Raw genomic sequence first — 18405 nt, 5'->3', positions numbered from 1 at the left:
TTGTTTTTTCCTCCTCGCCTTCTAAAAAATCATAACTCTTTTATATTTCCATCCACAGACCCATATGAGGGCTTGTTTTTTGCATCACAATTTTACTCTGTGATGACATCACTTATTTTACCATAAAATGTATGGCACAACCAAACAAATATTATTTATGTGGGAAAATTGAAAAGAAAAACGCAATTTAGCTAATTTTGGAAGGTTTTGTTTTCATGCTGTACACTTTACGTTAAAATTACATCTTTTTTTTTATTCTGTAGGTCAACACGATTAAAATGATACCCATGTTATATGCCTTTTTATAATTGTACCGCTTTAAAAAAAATATCAAACCCATAACTTTCAAATTTTCTGTATACAGGACCATATGAGGGCTCCATTTTTGCGCCATGATCTGTAGTTTTTATCGGTGCAACTTTTGCTTCTATTTTTATTTTTATAAATTTTTAATAAAAATTAGTATTAAATAAAATGTGACATTAATTTATAAAACATGTTTAATGCTTTTTGGGGGTAAAATGGGAAAAACTGATGATTTCCATTTTTATTGGGGGGAGGGGATTTTTCAAAATGTTTTACTTTTTTTATTTTTTTTTACACTTAGTAGGCCCCATAGGGACTATTTATAGCAATCACTTGATTGCTAATACTGTTCAGTGCTATGCATAGGGCATAGCACTGATCAGTGTTATCGGCGATCTTCTGCTCTGGTCTGTTCGATCTCAGACCAGAGCAGAAGACCCCTGGAGACGATGGAGGCAGGTAAGGGGACCTCAGTCCACCATTATGAATGATTGGATCCCCAAAGCAGCGCTGCGGGCGATCCGATCATCCATTTAAAGGACAGCACTGCCGCAGATGCCATGATCTGTATTGATCACGGCATCTGAGGAGTTAATGGTGGACATCTGAGCGATCACAAATGTCCGCCATTACCGGCGGGTCCCTGGCTGCTGATAGCAGCCGGGATCTACCCCGCATGACACGAGCACCGATCCCATGCTCGCGGTCATGGCAGAGCATAAATGTACATCATGGGGCGTTAAGTACCACCGCACCATGACGTACATTTACATCCATTGTCGTTAAGGGGTTAATGTTCTGTGCAGTAATATTTTATACCTTGTGCCCTTTTAGTATATATGATTGCAAGTCCCACAACTTCCCTTCTCACAGTAGTTTTTTTTTCTTCTTTTTTCGAATACATAATAACGGCATAGCCTGATTAGTGTGGGAGGCGATGACGGCTCGGAAGGAATTTCCTCGGCTTTAGAGGAATTTTGTTCATGCATTTGATTGATTAGATTACAGGGGCGTAAGCTATAGGGGGTGCAGAGGTAGCAGTCACATCCCGGCCCTTATCTCTGGGGGAGCAAATAGGCCACTGTGCCTGAATAACATATCAGTATTATGATTGGCACACGTTGGTGGAAAGCCATGGTATAGCTTTTGTACTAGATCCTAAAAGCTTCAAATTAAACTTCTTTTCCAGAAATGTATTTGCATATCAGTGTGCCTCCAGCTGTAGCAAAACTACAACTCCGAGCATGCCCGGACAGCCTTCGGCTGTCCGGGCATGCTCAGAGTTGTAGTTTTGCAACAGCTGGAGACAACCTGGTTTGGAAACACTGTTCTATAGATTTAAAGGAGATTTCCAGACAAAATTAAAGGGGTAATCCAGGATTTTTATTTTTTTTGGACTGTGCTACAGGGGCTGTAAAGTTAGTGTAGTTCATAATATAGTGTCTGTGTGTGACGGTGATTTTCGCCCCAATATTTATTTTTAACAGCATACAAAATTACTCATGTCTCGGGTTTTCCCAGGTTCCAGTGCGTCGAGACTTGACATCACTAGTCAGGTGATGGCAGGGAGTCTGTCTGCTTTAATGGGTGGAGTGACCGCCAAGTGGGAGAGAGATCATTTTGCAACAGCTGGAGGAACCCTGGTTAGAAAACACTGGTCTTTTGAATGGAATGCAGCTAATTTTTGTTTCAATTGGTGGGGTGGCTGGAGTGTGGGAGGGAAGAAAGTGACCTCAAACTTACAAGCATGGAACTATGGGATGAGTAGTTTGAGAACAAAATCCAACAGGAATTACCCAGTTCACAAAAAAATAGCCAGAGTGTTATGGTAATCTCACAACATAGCCAGTTAGCCCCAAGACAAGCGCAGATCCTTCCTAAGCATGTCCATTACTGTCTGGCAGGTACGCACTACAATGACCTTATGGTGGATAGCCCCTTTAATACATCCCCTATACTGTGGCTGATCATGGGAGGTCCAACCGATGGGATCCCCCCCCCCCCCCCCCATGATCTCCAGAACTGGACCCGGACGGTGAGGAGCGTGTGTTGTCTACCGGTCCCAATCACTGGACTTCATGGAGCTCGTAGTATTCCAGGGATACAGTATGTGCACAAGTGGCATTATGAGGCTAGATCTCAGAAGAGCATTGGGGGACCAAGGTAGGTAGATAATGTCCACAGACAACCCCTTTTAAGAGGACCTGTGGCCAGCTCCAAACAATGTATTAATTTTACTGTCATTAAATAGATTAGGGTTCACCGATCACACACCTTTTTACATTTTCTTAAAGGGGTACTCCGGTGAAAACATTATTTTTTTTTTTTAAATCAACTGGTGCCAGAAAGTTAAACAGATTTGTAAATTACTTCTATTTAAAAATCTTAATCCTTCCAGTACTTATCAGATGCTGTATGCTGCAGAGGAAGTTCTTTTCTTTTAGAATTTTTTTCCTGTCAGACCACAGTGCTCTCTGCTGACACCTCTGTCCATGTCAGGAACTGTCCAAAGCAGTATAGGTTTGCTATGGGGATTTGCTCCTACTTTGGCAGTTCCTAACTTGGACAGCGGTGTCAGGAGAGAGCACTGTGGTCTGACAGAAAGGAAATTCTAAAAGAAAAGAACTTCCTGTGTAGTATACAGCAGCTGATAAGTACTGGAAGGATTAAGATTTTTTAATCAAAGTAATTTACAAATCTGTTTAACTTTCTGGCACCAGTTGATTTAAAATAAAATAGTTTTTTACTGGAGTATCCCTTTAATACCCCCACCCATTCCTGAGATATAAGGATTTATAGTTTGTCTGACAGTTCAGAGAATCATAACACCTAAAGGTGTGTAAAACACACTAACATTTGAAACCCCAAATAATAAAATGACTAAAATATGTGGTTTTATTATATTTGATAAAAGGTATGCAAACAAATCAATCAATAAAAATAGAATAGTATATAATATATAAATAAGCTAAAAAATAGGGGGTACTGGGGTGGAAAGGCCTGTATATATAGAGAGACAAATAGATATTACATATATACAGCACAGGGGCATGAGTCTGCTGCAGAAAGTGCTAGTGCTTCAAAGTGCAATAAAGGTGCAACAACAAGTGCTAGAGTGATACATAAGTAAAAAATACACTCATACGATTAGTGAAAAAGTTAAATACCGTAAATATACGAGTGTATAAGCCGAGTTTTTCAGCACGATTTTTCGTGCTGAAAACGCCCCCCTCGGCTTATACTCGAGTGAACTCTCCGCCTGGCAATCCCTTCATCAGTGGTCTTCAACCTGCGGACCTCCAGAAGTTGCAAAACCTCTGGAGATCCGCAGGTTGAAGACCACTGCGGCCTTTGTCATCATCCAGCCCCCCCCCCTTTGTTTTGTACTCACCCCCCCTCGGCGGGAAGTTAGGGTGAGCTGGTCCAGGCCATCTATGCTGCATGGACCGTCCGGTGGGGATGGTTAGTCATTGCAGGCTGTCCATTTTCACCGGGGGGGCCCTCTTCTCCGCGCTTCGGGCCCGGCCCTGGACTTGTGACGTTGTCTTGATGATGACATGGGGGGATGATGTATTTCCCACCATAGGCTTATATTCGAGTGAATAACTTTTCCTGGGTTTTTGGAGTAAAATTAGGGGCCTCGGCTTGTATTCGGGTCAGCTTATACTCAAGTATATACGGTACATTTAATTGGCAGTTCAGAGAATCAGTCAGATGGGCGGAGACTTCATTTTAATAATAGGAATGACAATCAGGTGAAGGGCGGGGTTATACAGTCCAGGTGTGAATGTTTTTCTTTGGGGGTGGGTATGCCTTATACACACCCTCTGACTATATGATCCTGAACATCACCTCATAGTTACTCCAATTATTAAAATTTAGTTCACGCCCATCTGACTGATTCTCTAAATTGTCAGATAAACCCCTAAATCCTTATTTCTCGGGAACAGAAGGGAGTATCAAGAAACTGTAAAAAGCTCTGTAGTCAGGGCAACCTAAGCTTTTTTAAAATAATAATCCGATCTTGTTTTTAGGGGGGTTGGCCACAGGTCCCCATCAATAAGCAATTTCCAAACCAGCCATTTTTGGGACCATTAACGATCAATTTTCAAAGTTAAAGTTAAAAAGGCCTTTTTTTTAAGAGACAAGCAGCCCAAAAGAAGCCCTTACATTTAATTTATGTCCATAATAATTACAGGCATAAAGTTAAACTACGAAAGATCGAACAATAATTTTTTTCACTAAATTTAATGACTTTTTTTTGTTTGTTTTTTAAATAAAACTAATTTTTCTTTTTTATATTTTATTCTGCAAAAATGTTCAAATTAAAGGTGGGATCATATTAACAGGTGGGATCTCATTTAAATATAGACTTTTTTTGTTGCTTTGGATCTGGAACGCTATTAATTGGATTAGTCAAAGTATGTGTGTGGAATATAGGGAAGGATATTCATCCTTCATGGGTTAATTACAATTTTAAGAGTATTTCTATGTGCACCGCAGTTCTGTAAATTCAATTTCATAAGTTTGTTCCTTCTGCAAGAGCTCTTCAGTATAAGCTGACAAGAGACAATTGGATGTGATAGCCCAGTATGGGATATGATCCTACAGTCCTGCCTGGTTGAGTCCCTGTACGTCCTCAGGACTCACCTGCAGTGTTCCCCATAATGTGTATAGGTTGTATATTAAGTGCAAAGGACTTTTGAAGTGGGTCACATGATTATTAGTCACATGATAATGTTGTCACATGTTTAAGTCTTTTGTTTTGGTACCCAGAGAGCACCAGGTGACCAGATGACCCGCAGCTAGCCTATGGGCTCCATGGTCATCCCCCTGTATAAGAGGGGGAGGTACCACAATCTCTCTCTTTATCCTGAGGTCCAGACGTCTCAGAGCCAGTGTCCAGCACATCTGGAGGCCTCAACCTAAATTGCAGTCACAGATCTGTAATTCAATTCATCTTTGTCTGCTGTCACTATCTTCAGTCAAGTCAAGTCAGTTATAGTCAGCGTGGCTGTGTTAGAGTCTATAAATCCACTGCAAGTCCCAGCAAGCTGCAAGGTCCCTTGTGTTACTGGTCACCTCCCTGGGAACCTTACTGCCCTGTAAAGACTGTTATACCTGTTCAACTTCAGTAAAAGCTACCATTAACCATAACCTGGCCTTGGACTATTATTTGCCCCTGCCTAACCTAGGACTAACAGGGTTACCTTCGGTTAGTTACATAGGCAAACCATGCCCTGGCGTCACGAACACAAAGGGGTTAATACCATCTGCCCCTACACCTCACATCGCACCCCGACACTACATGAATATTTCTCAATTAATTTTACTCTAGACATAGTATTATAAGATACTGTAGAGCAGTGGTCATAGTGTGTACCTCCAGATGCTGCAAAACTACAACCCTCCAGCATGCCTGGAGTTGTACTTTTGCAACATCTGGAGGTCCACAGGTTGGAGACCACTGCTGTAGAAATATTGATACATTGCAGTTTACATGACAGTTAATGTCATTTTTAAGTCTGATTGAGTTCATAACATGTCTTCATCGAGGTCAGAATGTATGCCCCCTGAAGCCACCATTAGGGGGAGCTTGAGAACCCTGTAAACAATGTCTTTATAATTAAAGTTTAATGAAGTACCGTATATACTCGAGTATAAGCCGAGTTTTTCAGCACAATTTTTCGTGCTGAAAACACCCCCCTCGGCTTATACTCGAGTGAATTCCCCCACCCGCAGTGGTCTTCAACCTGCGGACCTCCAGAGGTTTCAAAACTACAACTCCCAGCAAGCCCGGGCAGCCATCGGCTGTCCGGGCTTGCTGGGAGTTGTAGTTTTGAAACCTCCGGAGGTCCGCAGGTTGAAGACCACTGCGGCCTTCGACATCATCCAGCCCCCTCTCACCCCCTTTAGTTCTGAGTACTCACCTCCGCTCGGCGCTGGTCCGGTCCTGCAGGGCTGTCCGGAGAGGAGGTGGTCCGGTGGCATAGTGGTTCCGGGCTGCTATCTTCACCGGGGAGGCCTCTTCTAAGCGCTTCGGGCCCGGCCTCAGAATAGTCACGTTGCCTTGACAACGACGCAGAGGTGCGTTCATTGCCAACGTACTTCTGCGTCATTGTCAAGGCAACGCCTCTATTCCGGGCCGGAAGCGCGGAGAAGAGGCGCCCCCGGTGAAGATAGCAGCCCGGAACCACTATGCCACCGGACCACCTCCTCTCCGGACAGCCCTGCAGGACCGGACCAGCGCCGAGCGGAGGTGAGTACTCAGAACTAAAGGGGGTGAGAGGGGGCTGGATGATGTCGAAGGCCGCAGTGGTCTTCAACCTGCGGACCTCCGGAGGTTTCAAAACTACAACTCCCAGCAAGCCCGGACAGCCGATGGCTGCCCGGGCTTGCTGGGAGTTGTAGTTTTGAAACCTCTGGAGGTCCGCAGGTTGAAGACCACTGAGGGCGAATGATGAGAAGAGGATGATGAAGGGGGGGGGGTGTGGGATGATGACAAGAGGATGATGAAGGGGGGGGGATGATGAAGGGGGGATGTGTGGGATGATGACAAGGGGATGATGAAGGGGGGATGTGTGGGATGATAAGGGGATGATGAAGGGGGGATGTGTGGGACGATGACAAGGGGATGATGAAGGGGGGATGTGTGGGATGATAAGGGGATGATGAAGGGGGGATGTGTGGGATGATGAAAAGGGGATGATGATGAGGATGTTAATGACGGGTCTGGATGATGACAGGGGGGGGATGATGTATTTCCCACCCTAGGCTTATACTCGAGTCAATAACTTTTCCTGGGATTTTGGGTTGAAATTAGGGGTCTCGGCTTATACTCGGGTCGGCTTATACTCGAGTATATACGGTATTTGTATGCTGTAGGTTTTTTTTTTGTCACTTAGCATATCTAAGCAGAAAATGTGCTCTGCATCAGAAATGGTGGAAGTTCTAATTGGTATAATGATATATTACGGAGTTAAAACTCACAGGATTTATGGTAATAATTCTCCTTAACATTCTCTATAGTCTGTACAAGTGACTTGATTTGCAAATCTTTAAAAGGGTTATCCAGAAAGAGAAAGTCGGCTAATTTCTTCCAAAAACAGTGCTACATCTGTCTCCAGGTTGTGTGTGGAATTACAATGTGGCTCTATGCACATTCATGAAACTAAGCTGCAATACCACACACAACCTGGGGACAGACATGTTGCTGTTTTTGGAAGAAATAAACTCTGGTTTTCTTACCATGGATAACCCCTTTTATCAGCTGCTGTATGCTCCAGAGGAAGTTGTGTAGTTTTTTTGTCTGACCACATTGCTCTCTGCTGAAACCTCTGTACATGTCAGGAACTGTCCAGTGTAGAAGCAAATCCCCAAAGCAAACCTCTCCTGCTCGGGACAGTTCCTGATGTGGATAGAGATGTCAACAGAGAGCACTGTTCCTCTGAAGCATACAACAGCTGATAAGTACTGGAAGGATTAAGATTTTTTAAATAGAAGTAATTTACAAATCTGTTTAACATTCTGGCACCAGTTGATTTAAAAAAAAAAAAATTCCGCTGGAGTACCCCTTTTAATGCTGGCTAAAGAGACTTTGCTGGACATACTAGACTAGGTAATTAAATCTGTATTCCAAGAGGAATTTAACTTATTATTCCAAAAATACATTTGCTAAAAATTTGTACATCCCACATAGGCTCCCTGTATATTTCCCTGCCATTCCCATTCCGAGCAATAAATTGTAAGAAAAAAAAGACAAGATCAAATATTGAGCCCTGAATGCCCCGATATCTGGAGGTCCACAGTTTTGAGACCACTGCTGTAGATATATTGATACATTGCTGTTTCCATGAAAGTGAATGTCTGTGTCATTTCTAGGTCTAGAGGTCTAGGTTTATAACATATCTTTGTGTAGGTTAGAATTTAGGCCTCCTGCAGCCACCATTAGGGGGAGCTCAAGAACCCTGTGAAAACTGTCTTTATAATTGAGTTCAATGCAGTAATAGTATGCAGTAGATAATAGTACTGAAGAAACAGGCACCCGCACTCACCGCTGGGCTGCTGTAGTTCGATTCCTCCGGCTGAACAGACGATCCGGTGTCAGACTCGTAGTAGGGCGCTCAGAAGGGAGACGACTGCCTGCAAAGTTTCGCGCTGATTGCGCTTCTTCCGGTGCAGCATTACGTCACTAGGGGGCGTGGCCGTGATGTCACATTCCCGTCTCGGAGGTAGCGCCCAGAACAGAATGCTGGGGGCTGCACTGAGATCGCGGGGGTGCCCAGCAGCGGGACCCCTCTGATCATACATTTTATCCCCTATCCTTTGGATAGGAGATAAGATGTTTAAAGCCAGAATACCCTTTTAAATCTGTATTTCCAATAGGAATGGGACTTATTATTCATAAAATACATTTGCGAAAACTTTGTACATCCTGCATAGGATCCCTGTATATTTTCCTGCCATTACCAGTCAGAGCAATAAATTATAATTAAAAACACAAATGAAATATTGACCACTGAATGCCCTGATAGAATTACCTCTTCATTATTTTGTCTAACAATTGACTTGATAAATGGACCCTATTGCATTGTAAGCAGAGTTCTCACACCGAGGAGCACGGCTTTGTTCATGGCTATATAAATCCGCCTCTTTTAATCTTTCATTTTCGGCTCGCTCAGACATGGAGGGCTCGGTGAAGCATGCCCACATCAGGTTTTCAGAGCAAACTGATCAGTGCTAGTTAGGGCGGGCTCATTAACCGTTCGCACCTCAGCCTCTTAATCAAAGCCAGGGGAAAGGATCCGGCTGTCCTCGTGAGCGCAAATACATTTCTGGAGAAGTCATGCGAGAAACGTGGAAGGAAGGGGGGGGGGGGAGATATAAGGAAGCAAATAGACGCCAGTAATGGTTGTTTAATCAGGCACCAGGCATTCGGCTAGATTGCTGCTGGGCCCCCAGGCTCAGGCAAAGATATTCATCCCCTAATGAAAGGGGACAACGTTCCTAAAACATTTTTGGAACAAATTGAATACAGAATAAAGAGCTTTTTCGGCAACTCTCGCATGACACAGATTCTACAGCAAGAAGGCAAGTAGCCGAAAGCCAGGTCCTACATATTGCAACAGGAGGATGTGTTAACCCTTTGTGCAGCTACGTGCTCGGAAATAGGAGAACAGATAATGGCACTGGAGTAAATTATCATTAAGGATCTGTTCTCATCCATTTCTTACAGATAGCCAACTTCCACAGAGGTGACCGGGACACAGGGGAACTCTCAGGCTTGCTTGGACTTGTAGTGATAATAATGATGATGCAGGCCACTGTGCTACTGTTATGACTTTGGTGGGGACAGTAGAGACTTGACTTGTAGACATAGATGAGACTTATAGATTAGATGTGGCTGAAGACTTGTAGGCTTTGGCCTAGCTGGACTGAACTTGTAAGGACTTGTGCTTTACTGTAGAGGAATCAAGAAAGAAGAGAAGAGACCTAGTGTGGAGACTACAGCCCTTTATATATCAGGGGCCGGACTAAAGCCCATTGGTAGCTGGTTGCCTGTGGTTACCTGTGCCTCTGGAACTCTGGGTATCAGGTGATCACATATCACATGACATATCACTTGACCTTAGGAAGGTCCTATACAGTTTAAACATCCTAATAATAACCTTTGCACATAGTTTATATTCACTGTACAATACCGATAATAAACATACAGAATAATGTACAATAGAAATCATAATAATGACCTAGGGGAATCCTGCAGGAGAGCCCTGTAGACTTGAGGGACTCTACCTGAGGGGACTTTAGGAACGGTACAGAACCACGTTCTGTACCGGGACACGATACCTTTAACTTCAAGGGGTCTGCAGAAAATCTGAAAACCTGCTACAATTGCAGATTTTCTGCTGACCCATCTGGTAGGAACATTTGCTGCAAGTTTTCCGCAGCAAATATGATGAGGAAAATCCACTCATTTGAACTCACTCTAAGGCCCTCATTTATCAAACTGAGTGAGGGAAAAAGTGGAGTGACTTTCCCATAGCAACCAATCACAGCTCAGCTTTCACTTTACCAGAGCTTGTTAGCTGAGCTGTGATTGGTTGCTTTGGGAAACTCCACTTTTTCTCTCACACAGTTTGATGAATCAGGGCCCAAAGCTATGTTCACATGGCAGAATTTCTGTGCTTCTAATCAGACTATGTTCTGCCAAGCTGGCAGTAGGTTTTTTTTTTTTTTTTTTTTTTGTTTGTTTTTGTAGTTTTGTGCATTCCGCATGGAATGTTCACAAGTTTGTGCTGAATTTATGCAGAATTTTTTTGCACTCAACATACATATTCCAGACAGAATTTAGAGTCACTTCACAAGTATGGTCCTGGTTTGGGTAGTGGAAGAAGGTACAGGTATGTGGATCCAGGGAAACAGGTCAGTAAGCATGGTCAGCAGATCAGGTCAAACACAGGAGAGGTAATATGGTACACTGGGAACAGACAGAGTCAATAACAGGCCAGAAGTTCGAGCCAGGCATCACATGTTTAGAGCTCACTGGGTCAGTATCAGGAGTGATAATAAAGTACAGGAGGGATCAGGTCGAGACAGAAACAAGGAAACTGAAAAAAGTCAGTACACAGGGAAACTAGATCAGGATATTCAAGACTATGAACCACAACAACGCTCAGGCACAAGAAGAGGGCAGCGCAAGCTGAAATAGATGCTGCAATGATAGGGAGGGATTTTGGAGTTGTGCGCTGCTCTTTTAAATCGCACCAGGAGTGTGTGTTCGTATCCTAGTGGCCAACTTAGGAACTGCAGGAGGAAGCAGAAGAATTTTGGCAGCCAGAAGCACAGAGTGGGGCACAGAGCAGGCAGAGTGATAAATGACAGCACACCATTGGGAGAACGACTGCCAGCATCGCAGTGACCATAAGAGAGTGTGTACATGCCAACATGTAGGGGATAACGTGGGGCAATGCAGTTCTGAGCCACAGTGTGGAGTTGGGCAGTGAGGAAAAAGGTACAGATAGCAGTAACCACACACATTGCTGGCACATTACTGTTTCTGTGGCTTGTTGTAAAAAGCAATGCACACAGTACTGTGTGCATCACAGCTCACTGCACATTCGCAGGGCTGGGTGTGAGAGAATCTGGCCCAGAGAATGTAGAGTAAATCAGCAGCAAAGTGCATGCATCTCCTTTCAAGAACATTTGCATGGGTCACACCTGCCGGGTGCCAACAACCTGCTGGCTAATGTAGCGTCACAGCATGATGGTGAGCACTACACCTGTAAATAAAAGTCCTGGGAAAATATTTAGTGGTGCCAAATGTGCCAGAGGTAGTTGCAGAAGTCTCTGCTATGGGTCAGAGCGTAGGAATAGGCCTCTGTGTGGTGTTTCCATTTTTGGACCCAGGGAGCCCAAGTTGCCAAAACTTGTGTATAGTGAAATGGGATCCCAGAAAGCTCCCTGTCACACTGGCTGTCTATGTGTTACCAAAGTATAAGTAACCAGTTGAAGTTCAATAATAGAGAAAATCCTCCTGTGTGACACTGTTTGTATGGACAGAAACAAATTATTCTGCAGCAATTGGGAGTGTTCTCTGAAAAATACTGTTATACTGATGTAACTGCGACATCAGCGTCATCGTCATCTTGGTCTGGGCTTCCTCCTTTCCTCCCAATATGCTTAATATGTAAGTCACTTCTTCTCATTTTTCCCATATAGCATTAAGTCCATTAAAAATGCAACACAGAACAAATCTAGAGCTTGAAGTTCAGCTTTAAAGACAGTATCCAGTGGAGATACTTACAAAGCATTTGCAAGTAGGCAATGACAAAGTTACGTAACACAAAGCAGCTTTCATCTGCGCTTGACTACACTTAAGATCAAATGGTTGTTATTTTTACGATCAAAATTTTTTTCTTTTTCATGTAAAATCAAAGACAAAGAAAAAACTTAAACAAAAAATAGAGCACTAAGCACTAGTAAAATAATCTTACAACCTAAGACACTCAATCTGACATCTGAAAAGGGGAGATGGTCTTAAAGGGGTGCTCTGGGCAAGTTAAGAAAAATAAAAATGCCCCAAAGCCACCACAATACCTGTTCTGTGTCCCCTGTAGTTATCCATGTGATTTTGCCAGCTCCTGTGGCCTCTGTTGTCTCCTGAATATTCTTTTTTCTTGCTTGCAGCCCAGACTACAACTCTCAGCAGTCAGTGCATCTCTGTGTAATGGCTGTCAGACAATTGCTTTTGCTATCTGTGTGCATGCTATGTTGTTGTAAACACACTGTAAATGTCTTCTCTTTTAAACTATCTGGTTATTTGTACGAGTATTTGTACTCATGCAAATTTCCCCGATACCTAATCCGGAGACCCGCATTAACCCTTTAGATGCATTAACGCTTTAGATGCCGCTATGAAAGTCAATCACGGCATCTAAAAGTCCTGAAGTTAACTGCCAGTTGGTTAGCTCAGGAATGCTGATTGGGATCACCGTGGTGTAATCGCGGTGTCCCGATCAGCTCTGAGGACGGCTGCAGGTCCCTTACCCTGCTCCATGCGTCCGATCGTCACTCCTTAGCAGGCATTAGAAAAGGAGCACCGATAACACTGATCACTGCTATGCTATGGCATAGCATTGATCAGTGTATGCAATCTACAGATTGCATGTAATAGTCCCCTATTGGGGACAAAAAAAAGTGAAGAAAAAAATATATATATTTTTTTAATATAAAAAAGCTCTTTCTCTTATAAAAACTAAACAAAAAACATTAACGCGGGCGGATCCACATCGTATTTTACGCTGCGGATCCGCCGCTGAAGAACCGCTCATGCTGCCTTTAGATGTACCTGCTAGGAACGGCAATACGCCGCTATGAGCAGACACACTGAAGCAATGTGCCTGCAGTGTGTCTGTCTGTAGCGGTGTATTGCTTCTCTGAGCATGCACATCTAAAGGCACCACTTAGTGGTCCTTCAGCGGTGGATCCGCAGCGTAAAATAGGCTGCGGATCCGCCCATGTGAATGTACCCTTAAGAAAAAAAAACAGTCACATGACATTGAAAAAAGTAAAAAAAAAAGTATCGGTACTCGTACTGTCTTAAAAAATTGCTATCGGGACATCCCTACTTGTAAGACAGCAAGTTTTTGTTATTTAGTATCCACACTTACAGCATTTTCCTGTTTTACTTCTTGGCAGCTAGGAGGATGGAGGCCCGTGCTCTCTACGACTTCAATGCATCCGGGGAGGACGAGCTAAGCTTCAAAAAAGGAGATATGTTGAAGGTATGTGGGAATTCTTTTGCAATGATTTTATGGTTATTATAAGCTACACCAAGAAGTTCTGCAGGCAGATAAATTAGACAAGTCATAAACCAATGGACAATGATGCTACCCATTGCTATTTGATGGGACACTACAGCATAGCAGATATCCACCACACCTCCTCAGCATCATAGACCTGGATATCCATGGGACCCTTCCACCCACTCATGGCACAAGCAGAGATTGTTATAAGCCAGATGTAGAATTATTTCACCACTAAATATTTGCATCTGATATTTCTGTTTGATAATTTAACATATTAAAGCAGAATAAACAATAACTACTTCTCTTAAAGCAATTCTGCTTACTCCAGCACTTTCCTCTAATGATACTATTTTTGTACATATTCTCTATTTGCAAAGAAGCTATCATTTAGAAATAAAAAAAGCTGACTCCCAAGTTTGAAAATAGACATAAAGTTACCACCCAAACACGGCAAGAAGTTTGTACTGTGAAATCTGTAACCCTATGATTTTAATGATTTTAATGGATCTTCAATAAAGCAAGTTTTATGGGATTTTATCTGGAGCACTGGATGTGTTCTTTCTATTTTTGCATGTTTGACTCCTTGCATCTGCTAGTGATCCGTGCGTCTCCGGTAGAGTATAATAGACAGTGAGCTGACTTACCTCTCTGTTTTCTGCACTCTCTTGTGCCATAGCACCTATAGGAGGTATCTACCCCATAAAAGAATGTGAACCTATCTGTTTTGGGGGTCTTGCCTCTCGTCAGTACAGAGCAGGTGTAACGCTGCTGGATGTGGATCCACTGACCTGTGTGGCTGATTACACGAGCCGTATCGGGTAGCGGAGTCTAAGGTACCGCTGGTCTTTACCAGAGCCCGCTGCAAGGCAGGATGGGCTTGCGGCGGCAGGGGACACCCAAGATGCTACCCCCGTTACGACTCGACCACAGAGGTAGCTGGGCGAAGTAAAGTAGGATGAGGCAGAGACTAAGTCCGACTAGTAGAAAGTCAAGGCAAAGGTGCATAGTCAATAAGGTAGCTGAAGGGTCAGAACACGGGCTAGGCAAACAGACAAAAGGTTTTCTTAATCTCAGGCAAATGGCACTGAAGATCTGGCAAAGAAGAGTGGGAGGTGCAGGGACTTGAATAGTGTCAGGTGTTGTACATAATTATGGGCGTACTGGCCCTTTAAAATACAGAGCTCCCTAGGAGACAGGGACATGCGCGCTGGAGCTGAGAGGCAGAGGAAGAGGCAGCAGAGGACTGTGGTAAGTGACGGGCTGGGAGTCGCAGCGGGCACGTCCCGCGATGCGAATCCCAGCCCCAATGGCAGCAGTGGAGAGCGGGACAATGTGCTCACAGCCAGCGCAAGTGGCCGGAGTGCAGTATGTAACAGCAGAGTTCTAATTCACTGGGTGGGAGGCCTTATGATGGGGGGACCAAGTGGGTAATCTGTCTCCTTCAGAAGAGTGCCAAACTGATAGTCTTATCCAGCCAACCAGTAAAATCTGTTAGGATTACTTGGATAAAAACAGAAAGTCCACCCAACTTAACAGGTGTTTATTAGAAGTGTATAATACATATCTGTAGATTCCTATTAAAAACTCAAATGTCAAATGAATGTAGATACCACACTATGACATCCAGCTGATAATGGATTTATGAATTTCCAGTAGAAATAATAGAAATAGCACAATGCACAGTTCTAAGAAAAAATTAAAAAAATTATTTTATGCGCTTTGTAAAACAGACATGGCGGGAGAGCTGAAAAGTCCTCTTAAGCCTGTAATGCAGACCTGATAAGGCTTAGTCGACCACGGTTTGAGGTGCAGTGGAAAACCGCAGATGGGGCAAAAATGAGCCGACCGGAGTCAGCTTTTCACTCCGGTCGGCTCATTGAAATGAATTACATCCGGGCGCATACGGCTGAGATACGATACGGGAGCGCAAGGTTTTAGCTCCCCCCAGCCGTATGCGGTCCTGTATTGGGGAAACGTGATGTGAACCCAGCCTAATTGATATATCTCCTATACCAGGGAAAAGCTGCACAAATAGTTGTGTTACTGTGCACGTACAAATCGGGTGTCCATTGTAACGTAGTGGTTATGGTCACCTATATTACATGGGGTTAGTAATGCTGCACACTGCCGGCAGAGCTGGAGTCAGGGGAGGCTGTGGCTTTCAGACAAGTGTGTGGCTTCCGTTTGGTCGATGACTAACATACAGCAGCTGGAAGATGACTAAGCCTGGGCACCTCATAGTGAAGAAACTCTGCAGAGTTTGCAGGATGTGATAGGAAGTTTGCACTGTAGTCGCTGCAGATCAGCAAAGGGTTTCTGAGAACTATCTTGCTGTGCATAGTTTCAAGTTACCACAGTCACTTAACATCCATTATACACCATTCATGATGTTATCCATAATGTGCAACCGCAGCTTCTATCATAAAATAGTATATCTTATAAGGAGGCTTAGGAAAAGTAATTATACATGGTAAAAAGGCCTGTAATTTTCATCATATTTATACTTCAACTATGAGAGATATAACGAGAAAAAAAATCCATAAAATCACATTCAGTAAGTGTGTTAAAGGGGTACTCCGCCCCTAGACATCTTATCCCCTATCCAAAGGAGGGACATAGGGGTATTCTACGCCAGTGATTAGAAAACAGGGTGCCTCCAGCTGTTGCTAAACTGCAAGCATGCCTGGACAGTCAGTGGCTGTCCGGAAATGCTGGGAGTTATTGTTTTGCAACAGCTGGAGGCTCAGTTTTGGAAACACTGACGTACGATACGTTTTTCATATTTATTGGAGGGACAGTGTAAGTGGGTGTATATATTGTGTTTTACCCTTTATTGTGAGTTAGTGCATTGTAATGTTTTTAGGGTACATTCACACTGGCGGGGGTTACGGTGAGTTTCCCTCTAGGAGTTTGCGCTGCAGCAAAAAATTTGCCGCAGCTCAAACTTGAAGCAGGAAACTCACTGTAAACCCGGCCATGTGAATGTACCCTCCAGCTGTTTCAAAAGTACAACTCCCAGCATGTACTGACAGACCGTTAATGCTGGGAGTATACTTTTGCAACAGCTGGAGGCACACTGGTTGGAAAACCTTCAGTTAGGTTCTGTTACCTAATTCAGTATTTTCCAACCAGTGAGCCTCCAGCTGTTGAAAAACTACAACTCTCAGCATGTACTGATCGCTGAAGGGCATGCTGGGAGATGTAGTTATGCAATAGCTGGTGGTATGCAACTACAACCCCCAGCTGGGATTTGCAGTTTTGCAACATCTGGAGGGCTACAGTTTAGAGACCACTGCACAGGGATCTCCAAACTGTGGCCCTCCAGCTGTTGCAAAACTACAAATCCCAGCATGCCCAAACAGCTGTCTGGGCATGCTGGGAGTTGTAGTTTTGCAACATCTGGAGGGCTATAGTTTAGAGGCCACTGTATAGTGGTCTCCAAACTGTAGTCCTCCAGATGTTGCTAGGCAACTCACCGGCTTCTGTAGGATCAAGGGAGCCCGCATCGCTGTTTTCTGCTGCCGCGGATCGACGCCCGCTGCCGATGGTAAATGGACCTTCGGCACCGGTCACCGTCGGTTCCCCAGTTCTGCCCGGACAACAGTGGGTGGGCAGAGCGGGGGAACCGAACCCCGCCCCCGATCTGCTATTGGTTGTCGCTTCTGAATGACCAATAACAGGGATAGGAGGGGTGGCACCCCTGCCACCTAACTCCTATCCCTTCAGGGGGATCGTGGGTGTCTTGGACAACCCCGGCCCCCTTTATTTTCCGGGTCACTGGGTCACCAGAGACCCGTATGACCCAGGACCGCCGCAAATCGCCGGTGTGAATTCATCGGCAATTTGCGGCAATCGCCGACATGGGGGGGTGTCAGATCCCCCCTGGGCATTTGCACGGCGTGCCTGCTGATAGATATCAGCAGTCACCCCGGTCCAGTCCCCGCCCGGCACGCGGCGAGGACTGAAATTCCCACGGGCGTACAGGTACACCCTTGGTCCTTAAGTGCCAGAGAGCAAAGGCGTACCTGTACGCCCTTGGTCCTTAAGGGGTTAAAAATCAGACAATGTGATTTTATGGATTTTTTTTCTCATTATGTCTCTCATACTTAAAGGGGTACTCCATGGGTAAATTTTTTTGACTATATGGCATCTTCTTTGTAAGTTTAGTTTTTTTGCAATATACATGTGTTATATGTTTTGGCAGCATGTGTGTGTTTTTCTTAACTGTTTGTTGGGCAGGAAGTTCTGTAGTTCAGAGGGTTTTCTTTTACTGTTGTCCACAGTTCTGAGTCTGTTGTGGACAAGATGTCACAGCTTTTTTTTTCTCTGTCTGCATGAGAAAAATAAGCCACACACCCCTCATCTCATCCAGCTGAGTACACAGCTCCTCACCTCCCCTCCCCCCTGCTCTGTATTCTAAGGAAGCAGGTCTGCACAGGAGAAGGGACACAGAGAAGATAAGTGTTATCTGAAGTGGAGGATGACACGGTGCACGGGCTGGGGATGTATGGACTGCAGGGGAATAAATCTCATACTGGGAATGATCTCTATATGTGAAGGGGGGGGGGGACTCCTGAATGACACATGCTGGGAGTTGTAGTCCCTGTTGTGTGTGTGTGTGTGTGTGCTAGTGTTTACAAACCAGTGTGCCTCCTGCTGTTGCAAAACTACAACTCCCAGCATTTCCTGACAGACTTTGGGCATGTTGGGAGTTGTAGATTTGCAACAGCTGGAGGCCCACTGGTTGGGAAACACTGTTCTAACCTATTCAACATACACATCATGTTAC

General features: G+C 44.2%; 1 protein-coding gene across 9 annotated transcripts in view; it reads left to right on the top strand.

Moving 5' to 3' along the window:
* GRAP2 (GRB2 related adaptor protein 2) overlaps positions 1 to 18405 on the top strand; it is a 253216-nt gene that overhangs the window by 135069 nt on the left and 99742 nt on the right. For 6 of the 9 annotated variants that reach the window (XM_056524019.1, XM_056524016.1, XM_056524023.1 and 3 more), the window contains one exon: positions 13507 to 13592. In XM_056524019.1, coding sequence (XP_056379994.1) covers positions 13515 to 13592 — 78 coding nt within the window. In that variant the 5' untranslated portion in view covers positions 13507 to 13514. Of the gene's footprint in view, positions 1 to 7290; positions 7307 to 10692; positions 10710 to 11879; positions 11996 to 13506; positions 13593 to 18405 lie in introns of those variants that run through there. The other 3 variants (XM_056524014.1, XM_056524015.1, XM_056524021.1) reach the window with 3 other exon arrangements.

This window comes from Hyla sarda, chromosome 6 (genome assembly GCF_029499605.1).
Source record: "Hyla sarda isolate aHylSar1 chromosome 6, aHylSar1.hap1, whole genome shotgun sequence".
Lineage (NCBI taxonomy): Eukaryota > Metazoa > Chordata > Amphibia > Anura > Hylidae > Hyla > Hyla sarda.
The sequence above is the reverse complement of the archived record's forward strand: the minus strand, read 5'-3'. Positions and strand labels throughout refer to the sequence as shown.